Source organism: Pararge aegeria, chromosome 13, assembly GCF_905163445.1.
Source record: "Pararge aegeria chromosome 13, ilParAegt1.1, whole genome shotgun sequence".
Taxonomy (NCBI): Eukaryota; Metazoa; Arthropoda; class Insecta; order Lepidoptera; family Nymphalidae; genus Pararge; species Pararge aegeria.
In genome coordinates this window covers 5250091-5277501 of record NC_053192.1, presented here as the reverse complement: position 1 = coordinate 5277501, position 27411 = coordinate 5250091, and the positions used below count along the sequence as shown (strand labels likewise).

The 27411-nt window shown below is 35.7% G+C and overlaps 1 protein-coding gene across 3 annotated transcripts in view; it reads right to left on the bottom strand.

The window, feature by feature from the left end:
- Window positions 1-485: 485 nt before the first annotated feature.
- LOC120628729 overlaps window positions 486-27411 on the bottom strand; it is a 261237-nt gene continuing 234311 nt past the window's right edge. For all 3 annotated transcript variants that reach the window (XM_039897310.1, XM_039897314.1, XM_039897313.1), the window contains one exon: window positions 486-4709. In XM_039897310.1, the coding sequence (XP_039753244.1) occupies window positions 4461-4709 (249 nt within the window). In that variant the 3' untranslated portion in view covers window positions 486-4460. The remainder of the gene's footprint in view (window positions 4710-27411) is intronic.

The following is a 27411-nucleotide window of genomic DNA, read 5'->3' as shown; positions in this document are numbered from 1 at the left end:
ATGGGCATAGGAAACGTCTCCAGATATATTTAAAAATAGACTTTGTTACCTATGTATTTATGATTATTTTTGTACTCTTAAATTAGCGTCATACAAGTCGCGCGCAAAAGCTAGTCGATGGTCGGCGCAGCGATGTCATGGTACAAAAGCCAATACTTAATTTTCCAACCTACTAGTTACTAGTTCTCCAACTCTATTTTTTAAATAATAACTAAAAATTTACCTTTTTAATAAATATACTTATTTATTCATCCATTCCAAATTTTTGTGGTCAATTCAATGTAATTATTTTATTATTATGATTTACTGATTTAGTTTTTCTTCTTTAGAAACTGTCTCATTTATCTTATAATAAAGAATATGTAATTCATCTCTGATAATGATGTTTAAGCTAGTATATTATTTTTATGTTAATTAACTAATGTTTTTTACAAGTTTATAATACCTTGTTTATTTTGTAAGGTTATATAAAAGAAAACCAAATGTTGGAATAAATCATTGTTTTATTCTCTTTCACATAAATAATTAAGATCAGATTTCACTCAAAATCCGAAATTATATCTAAACAAGAATAACGTAAACTAAGTACTTATTGTGTATTTAAGGAAGTTAACAAGTGACTAAACCTTGTTACAGACAAAATAATTCACAAATCGAACACACCATAGACTTTCATCAAATGAAAATGTACACACAACCAAAAAGCGTCACTGGAAAAGTATCTTGAAAACACTATATCCTTGCCTTGAAGCCTTGGATCTTTCTAGGCTATTATAAAGTAACAAATTTTAACAATATTTTTCTTTTGAAAAAAAAAATACTTTCATCAAACTTACGCATGAGTTATTATCAAAGCAATACTTTAGTGTTAAGGTCACCTTTTTAGTAACGGCTTTTGACTTGAAACTGGACTGAAACAAAACGTAACGCCTTAACTTTTCTGACCTTTACACGTGGTATGCTATAAAATGTACTTTAATATAGCTAAGCTGTCTGAATAAGTATTAAATGGATATATTTTATGTATTGCATCGCATATGATATTGGTGCCAATATTATGAAAATAGTAGCCATATTTTTCCTGTTGAATCTGAAAATTTAGTGGTACTATAAATTTTCCAAGTAATAAAAATGGATAAGCTATATGGCAAGGATTGGAGCCTGCCTTTTGCATGTTCTTATTTTGATTCTTAATTTAGTACGTTGCCTTACGGGGTACCCATTTATATTACTGTTTTACATCGTTACAAATTGGGAAATTTTTTGCCGCTATATACATAAACATAGCTTATAGACATATAGAAAAAACGTATGGGACATTTTTCAGACAAAATGGAATTAATTTGAAAGTCAAAATGAAATCGTTAATTTAACAAGGTGTCTTGAAATTTATTTTATTTGCCTCCTAATTTATAATTCAGTGTGTGGTACATTTTCTTAAACCATCATTCACCCGAACAAAACATTCAACATTTTAAGGTACATTAAAAAAAATATACAAACATGTAAGTCACTGGTCCATATTAAAAGTAGATACGTTAAAAATTATAAGCTGCGAAATCGAAATCTACATTATAAAATAATATTTATTAATAAATCAGCTATTAACAAATTCGTAATATTCTTATATTCTATTATTATTGTATTATTATCGTCAGATTTAAAGCGTACAACCGTAATACTTTCCAAACAGTTAACATGGGCGTAGTCAGTAAATATCTTAGAGCTAGAATTCATACCAAACAAAAGAGAAAAAACAGATGTCCTGTTCTATAAAAGGAATGCTTCTTGTTGCATTTCTGACCACGTCCATTACAGTTAATGATATAAAATATTATATATTTGACAATTATACAAAATACCAGGAAGACATGAAACAAGGCACATAATTTTATTAGTCTCTTCTGACGCGTTCGTAACAGTTAGCACCTTTATTATTGATATGTTATATTTTATAGTTATTATACTATAATAGTATGAGGCTTTGGAAAAGCTGGATATTTTGTTTCAGAATCGTAAAATTCAATTCATTTAATTAAACTTCCCTAAAGGTATTTTTCGATATGGCTACGAGTCATAAAAGATGTTGTGTTTTTTAGAAAACCCCCAGAAATGGAATGTACTGGATGGAAAGGTCTCTTCCATACGGGGTAAACCATTTTCTTTAAAATGATTATATAAATTGAAGTCTCAAGTCCATCCATATCAATTGTTGAAAAAAATATCACAGTTTTTCCATGAGCACAATTTCAAGTTACATTTTGAAATATGTATAATATCCATCAATATACTATTTTGGCAATTAAGGAGATTACCACAGTTTATAAACATTCCACTACAGAATAATTGTTGCAATAATCTATATCTATTACGGATAAAAAATATTGTATCGTACGGCCATATTTACAGATTTACTTACGTATTTAATAATAGGAATTTAATAAATTGTATTATGCGATAATATATGAAATATTTAATTCAGTTTTAACATAACTAAAGTGTAACTACAAACATAATAGTAATTTCAAATTGAAATTACATTTTCTGTAAACTTTATAATGAGCTTTCTTCAGGTGTGGTGTAAATAAATGCTATTCTCGACGCAACATTACAATACAATATATAACATTAAATGTTTATATAATATATACAAATTACAAAGTGTAACATTGACCCTGTATGATAGTTAAGGTATACTTAGCCTCAAATTTAGATATTTTTACAAACAGGCCGTTATATACAAAACAATTATTACATAAACATTTTTCAAAAAATTCCTATCAGGGTCTTTTAGCACCGAAAGTTTACTTTTAACTGCGAAAAAAGTTTTTGCATGCTTCAAAAAATACAGTGATTTTTATTTTACATTACGGTCTTTGTTATATTACCTACACCTTCTCTAATATTATTTTCTTTATAAGTGCCTACAAAAACTTTTTTCTCGTAACACATATTAATAAAATAACACAACACATTTGGACGGCAACACATTATTTACATCCTTAGCCGCTAAGATAACTACACTAACCAACTTAAATCGTAACTAAATGCAATTTTTTTTTAACAGGAAGACTAAAAGTGAACTGATTGACTAAAGTTTAGTTACGGCATAAAAACTAAAATAGGGAATTAGGAAACTATATAAGTGTAGAATAAACTGGCATAAATATTATATTATCTATTATCCAGACGATTTAGACCCAACTTCTCAGTGAGATGAGAAATAACATTTAGAAGGATACAAATAAAAAAACACGTGCCCTTCTAAAGACGCAACAATAGCAAATATAACTTCTTAGTAACATACTAAAATATATTCTGAAAGTGCTATAATTTTTTGCGATAACTATTTAGACCTTTCTATAAGATTGTATACAACCAAATAAGTACAATTAATAACCGTTTTCTCATGTGACATTACCGCAAGTTACGTCATTGTGGTTTAATACCTTCATACCGAACATTGAATAAACCTGGTTTAATGGAAACCATTTTACGGACAGTTCGGTTTGTGTAATAACATCTCACTGCAATACTTATAGTATGAATTTATTGATACTAAAGCGATGGGCCAATGTGATAATTAAAATTACTGACCTTCCGATAAACGTCTTCATTTTCTTTTTAATAGCAATATTAAAACATAGTCGCCTTAATACAATTTTGAAGTTTGGTTTAGTCGTCTATGTATTATAAAACCGTTATATATTTAAAATATACAGTTCTTCTAACAAAATAAATTTGTTTTTAAAGATAAGTAAAAAGACAGTATCATCGCAGTAGTCTAATTTTATATAAAATACGAGAATTCCCAAAGCTAATTTTGGATTGGTACAAAACAGAGATGCTAAAAAAGCGAGCGCCGTATTTTATACAACAAAAAACTATCGCAGTCCAAAACAAATTTTATCAAAAGAACTCCCGAGTGCAATGCCTCGAGTACAATAAAAGTTAAGTTAGAAAAATACAACCTTTCGCTATTAATATACGTTAAGCCGGATCTACATTAGGTCAGTTTGTGACTAGAAACATAACACAATGCATCAGAACTAATACACTACTTATATTATTGAAATTAATTGCGAAGTAAAATATTAGAACGCTAAAATATTCTGGTAATTATTTTGAGTTGTTTTGAATCTCCAAATGATATTCTACATTTAAAAAAATAGGACCTCAGATAACTGTATACAGTAAGCACCCTAATAAATGTTATTCAAAACCCTAGATAATAACGAAAATTTGTAATGACAATGGTGTCAATGCTTGAATGAAAAAGATGTAAAATTGATACTACGAAATGCATTTTTCATTCTCTGCGGTAAGACCACCAAAGAGGAAGCAGCCAGGCTGACTGACTTGATATGAAGTCGAGCTTCGAGTCAGCAACTGACCAAATGTAGACTTGGCATAAATGTTATCCAAACTTTTCGTCTGTAAGATCAATTTAGGGGGGAACTCTAACTGGGGCTCGTAGTGTTGCTTCTGGGTTCTGATTTCAGTGATGTGCCATTTATCTTGGGCGTGTTTGTGGGGGTTGTGTTTGCTGCAGCCGCTGCGGCTTGGCACTGGGTGCAGGGTTCCAATCTTCGGGCGAGTACGGCGCGTAGTTTTAGTGCAGGCCCTAACTTCATTTGCAGCATGACTGTGAGGTGCTCTTCAGTTAGTAGTGGCAGCCCTGCGCCGTCGATTCTCTGTTCGCGGAAATTCTGTAAATAAAAAGAAATTTTCCTTTAAGCAATTATTTATAAAAAAGGGGACTTTGGTTTCAAATAAAATATCACTTGCATAACGGTGAAGGAAAAGCATCGTTGGGAAACCTGCATCCCCGAAAGTGCTCCATTTTCTCAAAAGCATGTGAAGGCCAACGTTGTGTACTACAGCTTAAACCCTTCTCACTGTCGGAGGAGATCAGTGTGCTGTAGTGGGCCGGTAATGGGTTGATATGACGATGATAAATTATTTAAAGAGTATTCTTCAAGTAGGCTTACTTAAGAAGTATTTTTGAAACGTCAAGTATGTATGTTTTAGTTTGTCTACCACTAGTTGGTTCGGAAGGAATATCTCTCAATTACGTGAAAAACGACTAAGACACCGGGAGGTATCTTTACATCGTTCGAGTCCATGTAGGACTGAGGTGCATCGATTATGAAGTCGTATTTATATCAAAATACCCAGCAACATTAACGAATCATGGCAAATATGAAGTTATAGTTATCAAAAGTTTAGTTATTTACCCACTTTATAAATTTACTTTAACATACGGCAATTTGTATTTTAGCTAGCTGCTTTTAAAATTCTATTCAACAATGAAATAGACAATTTCAACAAAACACTTTAGCCGGTGTAGACTCTTATTTACTCAGGAAATGGTAATACTTTAATACCGAATGGACACGCTCAAGCCATATTATGACTCTAGTATCTTAGGATCGTCCTTCCTGTATATTCCTCATTTATTACACAAAAGTATTGCATGACTTAAATTACTACAATTTAACAAGTTTATACATATATTTAATGTATACATAGTATCTTTAAATGATGCTTGTTGGCAATTAAAACTCAACAGCTTTATAAGAAAACATGGTCTCAGAATTGGCAACAAATTCGCGAATGTTAAACATTCACATTCACATTCAAGTAAAGATTGACAAACAACGACCCATTGTGTTAAATTCTCAATCAGGCGGCCATATTGGATAAGAGTTCACATTTTTGCGGCTAAAGAGTACACAAACACGCAAAAAAAATGTATTATTTTATCGACAATGTCTTCGGCGAATGTTTTCGTACAGTAATTTGCAAAGCAAATGGCCGCTGATAAAAACGAGCGAGTTCGTTCGGCAGGTTGTGGGAAGCCGGAGTTTAAGAGTTTATTAGTGACCGGTTGAAGCGGGTGCACCTGTCGGCGTGTCACGCAGCTCCTGTACCGCGACTGATAAAGCATGAGTGTTTTTTTTTTCATTTCGGTTGAGTATTCCCACCCATTCCATTTGTAATTTAAGACCGCGTTCCTAGCATCCTCCTTCCTATCATAGTGGTGTCAATTAGGTTAGAGTTAAATACATATTAGGCCTAAATTATCAATATTATATTCCCTTATCAACATAAAATCTGTATGTTATTGTATATATTATGTTTTCATAGGTTATTTGGTAAAACATACCTTACTCTTTTATTTAGACGAATCTAACTTTAAACGGGTTAAAAATAACCTTGTGTTTTCAGCTACGAGATATTGGCGAGGTAAATTAATAGTTATTCAGATGGTGAGGGAATAGGTGGACACTCCCGAATTACTTGTAAGTTTTATACTTATAATACTTACGACATTTTATACTTACGACAACGAGGCTGATGATTAAAAGCTTGTGTTGTAAAGAGCAATGGATTTTGTAACATTTTTGTACGCGTTATTAGTGTAACATAGTTTAAGAGAAGTAAGGAACGCTGGTTCAATCACAACGGTAGATTTTACTAGTAATTATTTTTAACAGAACTTTACAACCGAACTCTAACCGGAACGTTTGATCTGTTTACGTTGTGATAGACTATTAAGAGATTTCATGGAATTACACTTTACAGTTCTTGTGACAAAGCCGTAACGCGGAGCGCAAGTATCAAAAAGATTCGATACTGCAGTCTCAGGTCGCGGGCGCAGCGTCCACCGACCTGTCATCTCTGCGGGAACGTTGACAAAAAGCGAGCCGCCTACGTGACGTCCTGCACACCTCCCCCCCGCGGGCCCCGCTGACGTCTTCACGCTCGACCACTTTTTACCGCGCGACATTTGCCCGGAGTTCGATCCGTGTCATCCGACGTATTCCTTTTTTAAATTGCGCCGGTGCTCGATTATTTTATTTTTTTAATTTTATATTATAGCCAAGAGAAATAAGCGGGCAGCCGTCGAGCGGTAAAAAGCGATGGCGTATAAAAAAGTCTATGAATAATTAAAGTGAGATAGCTAGTAGCTAGCATGGGAACGGAATTATTTAGCGGTCGCGACAGCTCCGGCGCCCGCCGCCCGGTTGCGATGAAGGACAGGTCAATTTGCTAGACTCATTTTGCTCCCTTCGCATCCGCTGAAGCCCTGAGATCTTGAGAATTTATTTTAAAAATGGCTGAGTTCTATTCCTTATTTGATTGCGACTACGAATTTCAGTCCAAAGTAACCCCCTACTGTAATTTTAAAATAGCGAAGGTGTGCTTGTTGGTCAGTTGTATTTCACGCAGCAACGATTGACAAACAGTTTTGCATAGAGATAGAGTGATAAAGGCCATTATTTCCGAAATAACGCACTGTTCCTATGGGATAGAGCTAAATATCAATTTCGTTATTTTTTCATGCAAGGAGATTGTCCTGCACCATGCCACCCATCCATCAATTTGAGTTGTAGGTATTAAGCCAACGCAACAACGCCCTTTAGACCGGAACACAGCATTGTAACAATGCTGCTTAGCGGCAGAAATAAGCATGGGGAGAACTAATTCCCGGACAGACCCTCTGTCACAAAATTTAAATGGTTGGAAGGAGATGAAATTTATTATAAAGGTTTATAGTAAATTTTACAATTAAGTAAACGTTTTATGCCAAAAATTCTAGTAATAGGTATGATAAATGCGAGTAATATAGTAAAAATAGTGTGTAATTAAGTTAATTAATAGGTAATTAAGTTTTGTGTTAATGTAAATCTATTTCGTTTCTTTTTATATTATATTCTGTATTGTACTGTACCTTTTTATGATTGTTTTGTTATTGTTTAGCCGCGAGGATTCGTCGACGGCGATAATAAGGGGCTGGCTGAAAACCAGTGCTGCACAAAAGTGCAAAGTTCATACCTACTAAAAATAATATGCAGCTATACTGAGCCAGCTCCTGTGTCACACATTTTTAATTTGAACAAATTTACGATACAAATGTAAAATTCTAAACGAATGTGTGATAATAAAGTCGATTTTTGTTTCTTTCTTTAGTGGGATACGAGATAAGATGGTCAAGTCGCAAGTAGAGCTTATTTATTATTTTTGATTAAAAAAAAGAAGAGAAGCAATTTCGGAAGACATCTCCAATGTATCATGAAAGAACTAAGTAGAACTAGAACATAGCCACTTTCAACTTAATAATATGTGTTATTTCGTTAAAATATACGAGATACGAGAAGCCTCTTGACTAACCTTGAAAGCGTACGAACGGTACGGACGAGGTTTAGGGGCATATTTAAGTTTAATGGGGGTTACGGAGTCGTAAAATCGTTTCGGGTCTCTAATGCCCGTGCCCTCGGGTCAAGTGACCCGCGTTCGGCTGAGCGGACCGGAATGATATCGGAGAAAATTGTTTAATTGGAGATCAAATTGTCGGTTCCAGGAATTATCATGGTCTACATTTTTTTCTTTGTTTCCGTGGAACGAAAGAGCGATGCCAAGTTTGTTTTATTTCTTTTGGTTTTGGTGTTTTTTTTTTTTTTTAATTGGATTAGTTTCGCTGCTATATTCTTAATGGACTAAAATTTTTATTTTTGTAACACATTGAATTTTAAAACATGCGGGTATCGCTATTCGATACAACACCCCATGTACCGAATAAGTGTCGCTAACATACTCGTATCTTATTTTTCACTAACAACTTACTTGATATTTTAATAAGAATAACTATTATTTATAACTATTCACTTTTATTACTATTTTATTTTTTATTTATATATTTTATTATACTATAAATATTCACTTAATATTATAATAAGAAAGAAATAATAATAATTAAAATTTAAAAAAATGAAAATGTTAGGTACGTAAGTATTGCGTAAGTATTGCGGCTCAAGCAATCCAATAAGCGGCGGTTAGGTAAAGTACGTATACGAAGTTGGTACAATAAGTTGGTACAATGGGATTCATTAGACGATGCTGGTTTTATTTATATATAGCTCTTCGCTACATAGTATAACATTTTTTTTGTTTGTTTATCTCTAAATAAATAAAATCGTGCTTGACAAAACCATAGATGAGGGGTGCTTGTCTAGTAAATGTGTTTGCACTTGTTTGTATTCAAGGCATTACCTAATCAATGGGTTATATATCCTGTTAGTTACATAGCTATTTCTATATTATAACTAGAACTCAACCAATCAGTAATAGTTATTTATCTGACATGAACAATCAACAAATCAGGAAAGTTACATATCTGACAGGAACAATCAACTAATCAGGAATAGTTATACAACAGACAGAAAGTAAGGAAGCCCAAAGGGCTGTCCACACGTTGCAAGTAATTGTAAGTAGGTACCTATATTCAGTGGCGTGCAAAGAGGGTATACACCGGGTATGCGGATTATATAAATTACAATAAAAACTCCAGTACGAGAAATAAATAATTAAGGGGTAGGCTTTTAATAACTCTTACAATGCCTATCCTTAAGTTTTTTATACTTTGGACTGCAGATTTCTTCATTTTATATCATCTGCATAGCCTGTGCATACCCTCTATGCACGCCACTGCCTATATTGTCTCAGCGCAGATAATTATATAGGCACGTACGTGGTCCAGACCGTTTTAAACGTCGCTACATTAACTCGATACTTAAGCACGCAAGTAAACAGCATCTAATCCATAAATGTCACCCGCCATTTCCCAGTATGATATAAATAATTACCGCCTCGGCCATTCGCAACCCTAACGGCGGGCCATAAGTTAAAATGCAGGCAGCCTGCACTTACGAAGGCCGTATAGTTAGCAGATACGTATCGCCCGTGGCCATGAACCGATGTTTAAATTGCCACAGCAGCCGCATCCCGTGAACAGGTTGCGAGGGAGCAAAAAAGGTTAAAGTATGTTCCCCTGGAGGTCGGAAGGGGTGCGGGGCGGTGCGGCGCGGGGAGGGGCGGGGGGCGCGGGGGGTAATGACAGGGGCGCGGCGCCCGCGGCTGCTACCGCGCAAATTGATGCCTGCGCCCTCGCTAGAACCTTTGCTCCCGGCTAGTGATGCGCCGCGAGATAATTTACGATGCTCTAGGACAGGAATGGCGAACCTTTCAAGGATAACGTCACAGTGGCTATTTTAATGTGCCCCCACTCGTTCGTCGTCTGTTTTTATTTCTATAACAAGTTCTTTAATCCCGCCTGATGGTAACTTATGATCAGTGGCTTGGACAGGGTGTGTGCATAAAGCAAATAACTGGGAAAAAGTAGAAAAATCCACCCCCTATAGTATATAATATAAGTAAGTAATATATAATTTATATTAGCTATTAGTGGTTGGTTGTACGGTTTTTTACAAATCCCGTGGAATCCGTTTGTTTTCCTGGAATAAAAAGTAGCCTATGCTACCCTCCATTCTACTCGTATTAACTTACCCGATGCCAAAATAGATCAATAAGATTTTTAGACTTATTAAGAAAACTTATAGACTATAAGTCAGGCATTTATACTCGTAAATGTACACATCACTTCACTAGGGAGGTAGTCAAAATCATCTTCAGTTGAGTCGAGTACGGTTCAATAAGCATTATTGAACTTGAAATATACTGAACTTTTAAACACGTATCACAACAATTAATATATACCTAGTGCTTAAGAGCAAAATCTATGGCATCATGACTTGTAAATTTTAGTAACTACAAATAAAGTTACTGGTTTTAAATTAAGCTGTATTATTTAAATGGTATTTGTACATGAAAAATAGCTTTAAATTCTTTTTACTTTAAGTAAAATTATACGTAAGTAGTAGATCAGTGAAACTATAATTCAGTAAGTTAGCTTTTTCTGCTAAATCAGCTTCAGGCATACTACAAGCTCGTTTTTGCGCAGATGCGCTGGTTAATGTACCATCGCTGATAAATTTTAATAAGTTATCTGTAGGTACACTTAGTACAAGATTTCACGTCTCGACGGTGTTAATCGTTATTTAACAATACTTCAACGTTAGAGCTAAGTTTAAGTTTACGAATATGGTTATCGCCATCATCTCACTACCGTGTACTTCTCGTGTAAAGTACGCGTCAAAAGTGCCACCTATGGGCCTACTTTCATAAAGATATTTTTGACTTTAACTTTGACTTTGAGCTTAATGCTCTGAATCGTCATCATATTCATCCGCAGCCTAGTAACGCTCCACTGCTGGGCATATGCCTCGTCTCTCACAGGACAGACAGCTTTAAAGATGATTACCAAAATTAGGTGATAATAACCGGGACCTACGGCTTTACGTGCTCCCTGAGGCACTGGGGCTGATACCGCTAACTTTTTCCGAGCTGGTGACGAAGATTCTTTAATATAAAATTAATAGAAAATTCACAGCATCTTATATAATTGACCAGGGATTCTAACCCAGGACTTCGTGATGCGTAGTTGAACATGCTAACCATTACCCGACGATGCATTATGCTCTGAATGCTAGTATTTTATTCGTTTTGTTGTCTTAAAACTCAAGCTTAAAAGTTGTTTGTTCAAATTTGCCTTTAAAAACCGCGAAACCATTTATATATTCCGTTTGCTAATGAATCGATGTCGTATACCTATTCGTTATCTACGAGTAACTAAAGCTACAAGGTGATGATGTTATATGCGATACCTTGTCTAAGAAGATGGACACAATAGAAATTGTCGCGTATTTCTTTGTTGCCACCTTCTCGCAGTTCCACTAAAACACAATTAGAGCTACTTAGATCTATAACAAATAGGTACCTTTTATCGTTTATGCTATCCTAACGTAAAGCTTATGCTTAATAAACACTTTGAACTTAAAAAGACGCACGTCTAAGGTGTAATTTGATTGTTTACTATAAAAGAGTATCCAGTATAATATACCTATAAATGAATTAAGTACTAATTTTATAATATACTCGTAGCTGTGCTGTAGATAAGGAACTCGATGGATCTTTTTAATTAACATGTTAACTTTCTTCATATTTAATGGTATCTCAAGTAATCAAAACCATCGACGATATCGAGTATGTATAAACTCGTGCTATGGGTTAATACTGTTGACCTAGCCTGTGGAATTTTCAATTTGCATGGCAACGTTGCTACGTGCTTATAATGTGTAAATGAATATTTCAATTTAATTAAATCACACAAATAAATATTAATGCTACGGCCTTTAGTAAAATATTTGAAACTAACAGATTCATGGAGCTTTTCATAGCGTTATCACAAAATGTTTGTTTTGAAACAATTAAAAGTGTGAAGTTTTTAAATTATACTTTCATAACGATATTTAAGATGCGAATCGTAAACATCATCTTATCGAAAGAGATAAGATGATGACGTTGAATCGATTTCTTTAATAAATTTTTAATAATTAATTTATTTTATTATATTAATTCTGAAATGCTTTATGGAAGTCCATAGGAAGTTTACTCTATTCATGAATAGCTGTAACAGTACGCTGCTGGACTAAAGGTCTCTCTCAATAGGAAAGTTTGCTCATAGTCACCACGCTTGGCAGACGGGTTGATGTTTGCAGTAGTTGGTATTAGTAGCAGAGAGGATGCTGCTACCCATTCTCCGTTTTATTCCTTAAGTCGCCTCGTATGACAGCCGTGGGAAGAGGGTGGTAGTGACAACTGTAATTTGATCTGCCATCACCACACGACATGTACTCTATTATTAAAACTTAATAGTTTTATAACATTAGGTACCTTATCTATTGTGATGGTAATAGCCCCAAAAAGTAATTATAACATCGGCCTATATGCCTGCACAAGTCACTGTAAGGCGAAAACTAATTACAGTTTACGACGGGAAAGGTAACAATTAAAATAATGGTCATCGACATCGATAATTACAAATACGCATCACTAGTGCCCCGGCATTATTATAAAGATTGCTATTATCTCTAAAGCACGGCTGCGTTATATTTAGAGCTGACGGTTAGCGGTTGCACTCTTTCGATATAATTATATCCAAGATGGTCGCCATACTTCATACACCTTTTTATTTTTAGAGCCAAGGGGTCACGGGACGGGAATAGGGTTACCAAACATGTGTTTTCTGTGGGAAATTTAACGGACTTTCTATTGAACAAAGATTTTTTTTTTTATTTATACACCACAAAAAGAAAAAAACAATGAAAAAACACAAGAGGAAACTTAAAATGGTAAAATCCTCCTCCGTTGACAGTTATGTGAAAATGTTAGGGTAGGCAGCGCTTTTGTGCATATATGCAGTGCACGCCATTGGACTGTAATTACATCGGCAACCACACCCTTCAGAATAAAGCAATACTACTTGGCTTGGCTACTTCACAAATAGCTCTTCCTGCTACTTAATTAAGTGGAATTGTCACCGAATAAATCAACCGACGGCCGATTGGTGCAGTTTGCAGCGACCCTGCTTTCTGAGTCCAATGCCGTGGGATCGATTCCCACAACTGGAAAATGTTTGTGTGATGAGCATGAATGTTTTCCAGTGTCTGGGTGTTTATATGTATATTCTAAGTATTTATGTATATTATTCATAAAAATATTCATCAGTCGTCTTAGTACCCATAACACAAGCTACGCTTACTTTGGGGCTGGATGGCGATGTGTGTATTGTCATAGTATATTTATTTATTTATTTACTTATTTATATATTTTAAACTCATGGTAACCCTGGTATGGGAGCATAGTCTTTTTTTGAACAGCAGTTGTTTTGTGATTTTGCCGCCGCTTTCTAACTTTTACTCGCGAGGTTCCATTATATCGGGCGTCTATCGGTGTATGCTACTGATTAAAGGCGATAAGCTATTAAATCGAATTACCCATTACCCGAGAAGTATGTGTTTTTCGAATGTGCTGAGTAATGATGGGACGAAGAAAAAAAAATGTTTGCGTTAGAGGCAGTATACCTACCCTTTGATGATTTTATAGTATCTAGTAAGTAATTGACGGTCCCTGGCAAATCTGTACGATTGATAGTAAGTGAAAAACTATGTCCTATGTTCAGAACAACACTTCATAGGGAATGCAAAGAACACGTTCTGAAAAGTGCCGCCCTAGGACAATCAACCTGAGTAGGCGCAAAACCTAATGTGCCCATAATAATTTCTGGGCGGCAGAAATAAGCAGTAGGTAAGTACTTCCCTTCTAATATTACTACTGCACTGTATCTCTAGTAGTAGTCACATTAGTCAAAGTCAAAGTCAAATATTTCCAATATGGCTATCTACGTATCACTGATGACGTAGCGTAAAAAAAAGTTAACATAGTAAGTATATTGAGATGATGGCGATAACTACATTAGTAATTATAAAACTTATTTTTATTTGATTCTACTAAAAATTAACCTTTGGCTGGACTCAGTTGGCGGGACATATTTGTCAGTAAGATGTGTCAGAGAACTAGCACCAGCCGAAGCCTTTCACAACACCAGCCCAGAGAAAATTCCCAAATTACCTCTGCCGGAAATCAAACTCGGGACCTACCTAAAATACCATCGCTGTCACCGTTGCGCCACGGGAACCTCAAAAATTTAGCTACGTTGTAGATAAGTTCATGATGAGAGTTTAGTCGTCTAAATATAATAACAAATTAACGCTAACGCCAAAGTGACGTTTACGTATCGAGCGATTATATCAAAACCTAGCCTTAATGTCTTATTTATATAGTGGACTCTATCTGACAAACGTTTGACTCGAGATATATTCGATTACAAGATCGATCATTATCGAATAAACATTCAATTTATTTTATGTCTGCATTCTCGATGGACTACTCGATTACGTTCGATTTTTATTGTTTCAAAATATAACATTTAAACACAGTCATTGTGTCCCAACGTGTACCTTAACCTTATTCTATTTAAAATAGAAAGCTTATCTCGGGAATTGAGTAGCTGCAAAAAGCTTGTACGTAATTGGAAAATAGCCTAGCGCTACTTAGTGGGTGTGGCGTCCATTCCCCGCGGCGTTCGGAGACGGACTGAGGGAAAATTGGCGCGAATAAAAGAGATGTAAACAGGCGCGCGCGCAGGCGGGCGTGGCTTCTATATCCGAACGAGACCGAAAGCACCCGATTACACGTACTGAGTACGCCCAGCTGTACGCGCGTTGATGTTGTTTGATTCGATCGCACGATTTTCCTTTATCTTCTTGAACCCATATAATTCTTATAGAGCAATTCAAATTTGAAGCATCCATTTTGTAGAGGTTTTCCTAAAAATTAAGTTATTGAAGAACATGACGGTTTATTGTCGTACCCACTAAAATTATTACTGCTAAATTATTAGAGAGTTACCGTTTAATATTGTGTTGACGTCGACGTGTCTAAAATAGGGACCATTATAACATCACAATTAAAATAATATTAAAAAAGAGCGTCCCAAATATTAAAATAATATTGATTTAAGCGACTGTAGTAAGACCTCAGTGTAATGTAATGTGTGTTTATTTATTCTTGCGTAACTTTTAAATACCTTTTAATACAAATGGAGTATGGAAGATCATAGAAATCCTTATTATATATATCATACAGAATGGCATTGGCTTACTACACTAATTTTGTAAGTTAAGCTTTTTGTGAGCTTTTTGTGTTCTTCGGAAAACTTTTTGTTACAAAGCTTTTCTTCGGAAAAGCTCTGTCACAAATGCTGTTTTTATTTTAGCCGCCAAGAAGTATTGCTGTATTCCGGTCTGAAGGTCTTGGTCGCGGATGTAATCTCAGGCACATGATCCTAAAATCTAGGTCTCAGGTTGATGGAGCCAGGGTGTACCTTGTGGGACATTCCTTGTATAGCCTGCGAAGTGTAGTTCTATTATAGACGATGGTACCATTAGGAGGTGCATCGCCTCAATTATTAATAACAATCAATTTTGTAATGCAATGTAGTTAGACATTTACTATGTATTTATTTGTACAGGGATCATTTGTGGGATTGAGTATACGCTTTTATAATATGATTCCTAAGGTAATTTTGGACCTGCCAATACACAAGTTTAAAGAATTTGTTAAAACACATTTATTACAGCGAGGTTACTATACAATTGATGAATTTTTTAATGACAAGGTTGCTTGGAAGCATCCGGCTCCGCATTCAGCTCTCATGTTAAAATGCAAAATGTAAATTGTTGATGTTGGAAAAGAGCAACTGCTGAGTTTCTTGCCGGCTTCTTCTCGGTAGAATCTGCCTTCCGAACCGGTGGTAGAATCACTACAAACAGACAGACTTGACGTTTCAAAAGTGCTTATGTTAGGCCTACTTGAAATAAATGAATTTTGAATTTGAATTTATTTTACAATACAAACTATTTCGAATTTTGTAAATTTATTATTCCTCCAAGTGTAGGTAATACTAGTCATAAAAAATTAAAAAAATACGAATCATTTCGCTTGATTAGTTACTGCCTATCGAAAACCCTTTGCTACTAGTACCCATAGATCCGCTATTAACAATTCTCGGGATAGAGTCGCTTATTTATTCAGATTGGTGCGCTCATAATTGATTTATCCGAGTACGAATTAACCGCGGGGTCGGCGGGCGCGGTTTAATGTCCGCAGTTAATTACTTCGGTTATTCTCGCATAGGTTAGTTTGTTCATGGCACAAGGTCGTAATGGGCAATCTATAAAATATGTTTCAGTTAGCCGTTCATTATGCGGTTAACGGTGGTGGCTTAATAACTTGTGGGTGTGGTTATCGAAATTTAAATTGCGCATGCGCACCCCACTTCCGCTTCGTTTATAGTGGTTAGCATACTGTTTCAAAAGTGCTTATAAATTAGGCCTGCATTAGAATATGATTATAATTTGACTAAAGAAACAGTCATCGTGCATGGTAATTAAAATAAGAAAAATTAATAAAACAGACGAGTAAAAGTACGATCGATTCCTGCTAAACCTTCAAACGAAACGTTAGTAAATGTAACAAAGTGGCAATAGTAGAACCTGCTAATTATATATAAGTAAGTCACTAATAATAAAAAAAATAGACTAGTAAAGGTAACACTGTGACAGTAGTCCAACAGGCTTATAACTGTCTAGTTATAAGCATATTGCACTAAAGAGGCAGCCATCCTAAATGGTTTAACGCATGCGTAATTAAAATATGAAAACAGACGAGTAAAAGTACGATCGATTCGTGATACACTTTCAAAGCAAACGTAACGAAGTGGCATTAGTAGAACCTGCTTATCATAACATAATTAAGTCACTGATAATAAAAAAAAAATGTCGAGTAAAGGTAACACTGTAACAGTATGCTTATAACTAGACTAAAGAGGCAGTCATCTTAAATGGTTTAACGCATGCGTAATTAAAATAAGAAAATCAATAAAACAGACGAGTAAAAGTACTATCAATTCGTGCTACACCTTCAAACGAAACGTTAGTAAATGTAACAAAGTGTGATTGGTAGCGCAGTGCGGCCAGAAGGAAGAAATATGGCAAAGTTGAGGCACGATAATGATCGTTCGTGCCGCGCGATATCCAGTGTGCGCGCACGCGACCGCAGCTACCTCACTAGTGATGCGACGATATTTATCGATAAGTTGACTAATGAGGGATATATTAGAAATCTAGAACAAAATATGTGGACAAGTAAACGCTAAAAATTTTACTACTACACTACTAAAGTAGCGTAGTTGTAAACTTTTTGAATGCGAATGTAAATTGTTGATGATGGAAAGATATTCTTTTCTGTTTCTTCTCGGTATAATCTGCCTTGATGTTTCAAAAATGCTCATAGAAAAGCCTACTTGAAATAAATTTATTTTGAATGTTACCAAGTTTCTTGACAACCTAATATTAAAATAATACTTTAGTGATTGTGGTAGGGCTGTTCTGTTAAGTTTTAAACATCAACACCAATAACAATGCAAATAACACCTAAAAATTTATAGTATTTATAGGCTTATACAGTACTTTTAAAATTAATACGAATTAATAATAATAAAACCCTCATGATATCCTTTTCCATCTAAGCTAAAAAAATTTAGAAATACCACTCAATCTTATTTAGGAAAATGAATAGTAAGATTTTTTTAACTCTGTAGGTCTAGATAATGCTTGCCTTGATACACTCTGTCAGACACATATAAATAATAGAGTAAGAATTATGCGACTATAAAAATAATATCGCAAACTATTTCACAGTTTAATTTATATCTATTTTATCTATAAAAAACCAGTTGCAAGATAGGTAACGCCTTATCACATCACTACGAGCTAAGTTACAAGCGGCACGAGCCTCGATAATATCTATACAGATGATGATACGTACATAAATTCCCGTTTATACTCGTTTCAAAACCATGCTGATACAAATGTAGGCGCTACAATCATTTTATCGATATTAAGCTTTTTGTAGATAATCGATATTCCTCTTTGAATCTCTAAAGGTCAAGAGGAACAAGTTCATAAATTATCTGGCAGATACCCGTGACTTAGTAAGTGTATCTGTGGAACCTATATACCATTATATCTAAGTTGTTTTCAGTACTGTAGTTTTTAGTACGTGTCTCTAAATAATTGATGTAGAAATAGAAATAGCAAAATCTCTGTTGGTAAAATTCAAAAAGCTAGAAAGACCTGTTTTAATGGCCAGTGTTTTCTGCCACATTGATTAAATTACTGACTTAATTAAATTTAAATTTAAATTAATTAAAGAATTATCGAAAAGGGTTATCGAGTCTACCGGTGATCCTAGAGCGGGCAGTTACCTTGGCCAACGAATTAGTTTGGCCATCCAAATGGGCAATGCTGCCAGCATCTTGGGAACTGTGCCTCGCTGCGGTGGTTTCGAGGACGTTTTAGATTTTATTTAGTTTTTAAATAGTTTATTTTAGGTTATAGTTATGTATTAATAAAAATTATATTTTATTAAATGGGTGTTAAATCCTATATTTACTATTTCTTACATTATATGCATGCAACCTGAGGCGTATGTGTTAAGCCTCAATCCTCCAAGTGCCTGTAATAACACTGGAACTATGTCCTTCAGAACGGAACACAGCATAGCTATGCTTGACGGCGGAATATGTATGGTGGTAGCACTTTCCCAGATGATGATTGTTATAATTATTAGTGTAGTCATTTAGTTAAAGAAAAAATCCCGTATATCCCTAACTATTTTGGACCCGAACATGTATAGATTGTCGAATACATTACCCACATCTTGTTAAAACGTAAACGGAATATAATTTTAATAATATGATTTTAATATTTTGACTAGCATTCAACTGATTGTAAGTAAGCGCAAGCTAGCGTCCGTTTTCTAAATCCAATCTATCTTTAATCTGTTAATAAATTGCTTAGCAAAGTTGTTATTTTTTAAATAATGTATGGATTTTTGTTGACAACAACAAAGTTGCTAAGAAATAAAACTATGGATATCGGATAAATTGAATATTGAAAAAATACGTAAAATAAGAAGCGCTTGCCTAAAATATACTTAGTGAATTTCATCTTATCTTAACAAGTTTCAACTATCTGTGTTATTCAACAAGGTCGGTAACTCGCAAACTCGTAGTGAGTATAAGATCTCATGTTTAGAAGTTAAATCGAATGCAAAGACAAATAAACCCGATGTCATAACACAATGTAAGCGCTGATATCGCGTAAGACAAGAGTCGCGATAACTTCGCGACTCATGCATATTCAGTGTGTACGAAGGAACAAACGTACGAACGAACGTACGTAGATACCTTGTCGCTACACAGCCCTGCACTTATAGGAAGACTGTTATAATTGCTAGGCTATGTTTTCAGCTTTGACTCTTTGGTTTTGTTACCATTCGACTAAGTTTTGCCAGATTCTTGGGTAGGGACAAAAATAAATAAATAAATATACTACGACAATTCACACATCGCCATCTAACCCCAAAATAGGCCCAGCTTGTGTAATGGGTAATACTATGATGACTGCTGAATATTTTTATAAAAAATATACATTCTTATATATAAATAGTTAGATTAGGGGTTTTCTTTTAAGAAAATTGTTTTATTTAATTATTTTGTTCCGAAATAACGGATACATTAAAAATTTAGATCAAAATTTGTGGACAAGTAAAAGCTTAAAAATTTTACTACTACACCAACGTAGTCATTTTGACTAAGAATCTCCAGGTACCTACTGCGCTCGCGTCAATATATTAAACTTTTTCTGGTAAAGGAATTGATGTAATAATTTGATTTACTTAAATCTAACTTTTCAATAAGCTTACCGTTTAATACAAACTACGTGAACTTTTTAAGAGACAGCTCCAAGATGTCGCGGTAGTTTATTGTTAATTTTTAAGAAATGCCCTTGAACCGTGTAACTAATATTATGTTTTTTTTTTTTATATAAACCAAGTGCCAGAGTCTGAAAGCACGAAGCTAAAGATCTGAGAGAAAACTATTTACTAAAACGCTATCAGTGTTACCTACCCCGTTAATGTATAACATTCGTTCGCTAATGGGAATATCGGGTCTCTGTGGTAGAACACTACCTTACAAGTAACAAGTCGGGTCTATAAACTAAGCTCTAGCTATTATACGCTCCGCTATAGGCTGTGGTGCTTGAGAGTTGCGTATGTGCGTAAAAGGTAAATTAGGTACTAACTCATTGTGTACTTAGCTGATCTTGTTGGCGATTGCTTTAGATTTTGTCTTTGTTCTAGGTATATTGGCATACGATTAGTTGCGATCGATTATGGATAAAAATAAAATATTACCTACCTATTATTATATAAGTGATAGGCAGTGGCGTTCATAAAAGATATGCACACTAAACGGGCAGATTATATATATTGAGAAAAACTCCAGTACGAGTTATAAAAAGCTAAAGTATAGGCATTATAAGTGTTATAAAAAGCCTACGCTTGAGATTTTGTAACTTGTACTGGTGATTTTCTTCTTTTTATACCATCCGCATACAATGTGCATACGCTCTATGCACGCCACTGGTGACGGGTATCTTTTATGGAAATAAATACTTTTATACAAATATGTAGGGAATTAGGGGAAAAAAATAGTTTGGACATTCAAAACGCAAAAGCTGCCAGCATCTTAGGCACTTTGCCGCACCGTTGGTTTGAAAACGTTTTCGATTTTATTTAAATTTATTTTTGTTACAAAGATTCTTTAAGGTTCTTTTTGTTTATGAATATATGTTCAAATTCACTTAAACTATTAAATAACAGTATAGAATACCGGCTGCCTAAAAATCACTACGTATTCGTTACCTTTTTCAGTTATTACCGCGATAACTGAAACAGGTTAACCTTTTAGGGGGGTGTAATGACAGGTATATTAAACTCATACACCTAATTTATTTTTACCCTAGGGAAAATTCAGAAACTACAAATGAACACATTGGCCAAGGTTCGAACCCGGTACCTGTTATTAATATTATATAAGACCACAGCGCTCACCACTGTGCCAAGGACTAAAAAAACTTACTTCTTCAGGGAGAAGTGTGAGATTTTGTGACTAAGTCTACTTACTTAACTTAACTATAACTAGTAAAGTAGAATTAGTTAGAAAATCGCTCTACGATTTGTACGGAATCTAAAGAGAGTTATCCAGTTTCAATACAGGGAAACAATATTTAAGCGTTCACAACATCGTACGACCAAGCCAATGGATACAGGCATATATATATATTTGCCACTCGAACTAATTCCGCCACCTGCTAGTATTTAAAACTACTAAAAGTTGGTAACTATTAACTTCTCTCGATAACAAAATATCGCCCTTATCATTACGGCCGCCGCAGACTCGTATCCGGGTACCGTATAAGGGTCTCCATTCTGCCACCGCACCACTTATCGCTGGAAAGCGGTCGCCAATAACCTAGCTTATAATGCAATCTGTACCTAGGTAGTACCTAGGGCTAATTTATTGTCTTACTTACCGTATACTCTTAATAAAGATAACCATTTTATTGATATACAAAAGTATAGAACGGAATTCATATCTTAAATATCCTTCTTTTTTGTTTTTTTAGAAAAAGGCATCATTTATAAGCGGTGTTTTTGAAGTTATGGAGGTTTTTAAGGTCTTCCTGAAAAAACCTCCATAAGCTCACCTACGCTTCAGTGTCCATATCACTTGCTTCAACGGCGAAGGAAAAAATCGTGAGGAAAACTGCATGCCGTTCTCAAAGTTGTGTGGAATCCACCAATCTGCACTAGGCCAGCGTGGTCCACCATGCTACGGCCTTATTTTGTGGGAGGAGACCCGTGCTCTGTAGTGGACCGGTGATGGGTTTATGTGATGATGATGATTATATATATGAACGCATCACGCAGACCACTTGGTCTTCATTAATAAAGGATTTTTGGATTTGACTTTTATCTTGTGAGATATAAAAGCGGAGCCGGATGCTTCCGAGCAACTTTGTCATCAAAGTCGGCATTGTTGTCTGTCAAATTTCTACAATGTATATTGCGGTAATCAGTTTTCAACGCCTCCTAAAATTTAAGGCGCTTTTTTGTTTAAACGAGACGGAGCGGTGATATTTCTGTTGGGACTGTATCATCGGCTATTATCAATACCGGAGGCTAATTTACCGCCTTACTTACGCTGCTCTTAATAAAGATAAGCCCTTTATCTAAATTCGCTTATAAATTCCGCGATAGTGTTGCTGCTCACTGTTGGCTCCGCCGGCGCTATTGTTCCAACTTTCATCTGATAGCTTTCGTGGTCATTTCGATAAGACCTCGCTGACAAATGGCCGTGTGCTTCGTTTATGATATTTAGTCTCGCATAATGGCGGCCGGGGCCATTGAATTGTATATACAGAAGCGCTATTCCAAACCTAATGTTGTGAACGGCACCCGGTTTTTTTTTCGTGTAGTGGGTACATATCTTAATATACGCAACATTAGGTTACATGAATTTGAGCGTTTTTCAAGTCTTCCTCAACGCAGTGGTCTGTGCTGTGTCTTATACGAATGAAACATTTGCGTTTATCACGCTCCTAAAACGTTAGTGTGTGAGTGCTCTTTCAATGCACTTTTCATAAATAATGACTCTTATTGTAACGATTATGAGAAACTTATTCTTGATCGGTCTGTAAGGATGCTATCGCGGCATTGGACCCATAGTAAGACCCATAGGACGGCCGATTGGCGCAGTTGGCAGCGACCCTTCTTTCTGAGTCCAAGGCCGTGGGTTCAATTGCCACAACTGGAAATATGTTTGTGTGATGAACATGATTGTGTGTCTGGGTGTTTATATGAATATTATAAGTATTTATGTATATTATTCATAAACTACTACTTACTTTGGGAGTAGATGGCGATTTGTGTATCGTAATAGTATATTTTTTTAAATTTTATTTATAGTGGTGTTACAGTCGGTGAATCCGGTATAACTGGCAAGTTATACCGTACCGATCGTTTGACAATTTCAAATAAGGTTGAGCCCGAAAGTTCAGTCAGTTCGGAAATAGTTGTGATAGTCTTCAAAATTAGCAACTAATATATTTGCATTTAACACGTTCTTATAACGTTAGTATTCAAGTGTTCTTTATTAGCACTACTAAGAAATATTTACTCTCGGACTTTAGTCTAGGGCGGTCTGTAGTGATGCTAACGCGACATTAGACTCATTATAGCGACGAAGTCAGCAGCTAGCCAGTTTTAAAGTGGAGCTGTGATAAATAATTATATACTTTGGCAAAACCCAAAATTTTAGCTAATTACATAAAATTTGACAGAAAACTAAACTGTTTCTAACGGTTTTGTTATTTGCGTTTAACACGCTCCTAAAACGTTAGTGTGTAAGTGTTCTTTAACTGCGCTCCTAAGTAATAATGAACCGTATTGTTATTATAATAAGAAACTTAGTCTCGCACGGTCTGTGGTGATGCTATCGCGACATTGGTCTCATTGTGGTGTCGCAGTCAGTAAATGAGGTGTAGCCGGCCGGTTTGATTGTGGGGCACTGATAATTGTATCGTTTTACAATTTCAAATTACGGTGAAGGTAGATTGCTTGGATGTCGGGTCAAAGGCTTCAGTTGAATCGAACTTTTAAAGCAAACACGAGAAAGTAAATGTTATTTAGTGTTGTGCCCAGTGGCGTGCACATCATACATGCACAAAAGTACTGCCTACCCTATTTTCTTTATATAACTCGATAAGGAGGAGGATTTATCCGGTTTGTGTAAAATTAATATTCCTGATGTGGTGATGGCAGAAAAGCATACATGCCCCTTTTCCCGCGAGTCACGTCGCGTCCTCTGTTCTACTAATACCATCTACTGTGATCATCAATCCGTATGCCCAGCGTGGCCATTATCGACACACCCTTCAGGCAGTGGACTGGCTAATTGGTTGAATGTTTTAGTGGATGGCTGAAGGGTGCAGTGGGCAGCGACTTTTTTTTTATTCACTTACAAGTTAGCCCTTAACTGCAATATCACTTGGTAGTAAGTGATAATGCAGTCTAATATGGTAGCGAGTTAAGCTGTTGATGGTAGGGAGTATGGTAGTCATGCCCTAATCAGTTTCTACGCGACATCGCACCGGGGCACTAAATCGCTTAGCGGCACGTCTTTGTCGGTAACCAGCCACGGCCAAAGCCTCCCACTACACCAGAACAGAGAAAATTCAGAAATTGAAATTCTCGAATTGCCTCTGCCCAGAAATGAACCCAGGACCTCCCGGTTAAAGTCACAACGCTTACCGTTGCGCCAGAAAGGTCGTCAAAACCCTGCTTTCAGTCAAAGGCTGAGCGTTCGATTCCTACAACTGAAAAATGTGTGATGAACTAAATGTTTTTCAGTGTCTGGGTGTTTTTCTGTATGTTATAAGTGTTTATGTATATTATCCACAAAAATATTGATCAGTCATCATAGTACCCATAACTCAAGCTACGCTTACTTTGGGGCTAGATGGCGATGTGTGTATTGTCGTAGTATATTTAAGTAAGTTTATAGACCTATTATTTAATCATGTTTTGATATTTAGTTCTAAGAAATAAGTGATGTGTTTTAACAGTGCACTTTATAAGTACGTTACATTACATTACAGTATTAAAAATATGAATCCTGTACACGCCACTAGTCCGCGGTAGAATATGTGATATCCTAAATACAGTTATAACTAGTTAGGAGTCAGATACTCACCCACACCAGGGCCAAATTATGACTTTTACCTAAATATATTCAAATTTGTGGGTCATAGTAAACCTTGTTTTGATACATATATATAAATAAATAAATAAAATAAATTTAGTATTAATCTGTTCTGTAACCTACGACAGATCGAAGACCTAATCCGCCGTAATATTGATTTACCCTAAAGCAAGGTCAAACCGCGGCTTTTGCGGTATTTAAGTTTGCATGCAGCGTGCGACCAATGACAACACTCCTGCTCAAAAGGTCGTGTTTTTTGATTAGTCGCACGCAGGACGCAAACTTGAACGTCACTAAGGACACCGGTTGAATAGACTGTATTATACCAGTCAGTTAGTATATACGTCTTTTACTCGTCCTATGGTTTCCTGTAGCTATTAGATTCTATAAGTATTCACTGATATTGAAGTTTTTTAAGCATTACCTCACATATTATGTAGGTATGAATGAATGAGTATTGAAAATAAGAAGTTTAGACAATGCATACATATTGGCCGCCTTATCGCTACATTGCCTAGCATTCTTTTGGTATATATTGCAAGTTTAGGAATTCAAATGCAGTTCTAGGACTTATTGTTTTTCTTTATAGTATTTATGTATATTATTCTTATAATATTTATAATATTGCCTATACTAATTTTACTTCATTATTTCTGCTTGAAATTAAATAAGCAAACTGCCTTGTCGTCTTAGAGTTCATTATATGTCAGCACAGTTCATAATAAGTCATTTCTGTCGTAGATATTTCGTCATAGGTCGCGTACGACAGAGCTTGTATTACTAAACGACTCGAAACTTATATCCTGCTTGTAAAAATATTCGTTACTTTTTGTAAAGAAATAGTAAAAAACTAGATGTTGAACTTGAAACTATGTTAGTTTATCTTCTAACACATACCTACCTACTATATAAATGAAAACCAAACTGCAGCGATCTCAATCAAACAACGAAGATGATTATAGTCATAAGAATGGACGCAACCGCACTGTACGACACAATTGTGGCTAAACAATTTCGAATCAAAGACAAACACACACAATCGCGGGCAAATAATGATACCCATTATTATATGTAGGGTTGCAACATTGTTCTATATTTTTATTTTATGTAATTTAAGAATATATCAACATCATCATCACCTCAACCAATTGACGTCCACTGCTGGACTTAGGTCTTTTGTAGGGAGTTCCACAATACACGGTCCTGGGCCGCTTGCATCCAGCGGCTCCCAGCTACTCGCTCGTCTGTCCACCTCGTTTGGGGCCGACCTACGCTGCGTTTACCGGTGCGGGGTCGCCATTCTAGCACCATAAGACCCCAACGTCCATCGGTTCTAAGAGCTATGTGCCCCGCCTATTGCCACTTCAGCTTCGCGACTCGCTGAGCTATGTCGCTATATATATGCTTGGTTAGAATCACGCCTGCCGGTAGTGCAGCCTAAGGCGGAAACTTGCTTGCCTAGAAGATGATAAAACGGAAGCTGGACGGACTCCTGATCTTCTCGGTGCGTGTTAGAAGCGCTTCGGAAATTATTACTAAGTATAAAAAAAAGATAATAATGGAATCTTCTTGCTACGCAAGTGCGCTTTTAACATTTGTCTTCTCCTGAATCTATTAATGCCCCGAGCATTCCCTCGTTACCATCCTTGCTCTTAATCTCTATCAGATGCTCTAGAGAGCAAGGATGATTTATCCTCTCTGCTCATATACAAGTTGCACGGACGAACGAGGCGGCTTAACGTGTTCTCAGAGATGGACAAAACCAATTTCCTGACTCCGCCAGTTAGTTTTGGTGAATTTCTTGACGGAAAATCATTATCTATGCTTTTCCATTCCTGGCCCGATCAGGGAATCGGAACCAGGATCTTATGATCAGTAGTTCAACACGCTAAGCACTAGATAAGTAAGGCAGGCAACCTGGCTAGTATGGGCAGTACACAGTTTTCATTCTGGGGAAAGGATAAAATTTTATCTTCTTATGTTATACATATCATGTCAGACATTTTTCCATAATCTTCTTCTCAAAGGTGTGTGGAGTTCACCAATATTCACTAGACCAGAGTGGTGGACTACGGCTTTCATTCCTAGTCATTGTGGGAGTAACCCGTGCCTTGTGGTCGGTAATCGGTTGATATGATGATTCTCTGTTGCCGTGCTTTTACAGGTGGACACGTTAACTTTATCACTGGTAAAGGGATATAATCGGAATTTATATTGATATAATTTGCAATAATGCAGTTCGAATAGGGTTTTCAACATTTATTGTAACCTTGACATGTTCATTGTCTCATATCTATCACACACAGGTTACAACCCTAATGCACGTGGTGGCCAATCATGACCGTTTCCTTTTAAAGCGATCGTTCGACATCCGG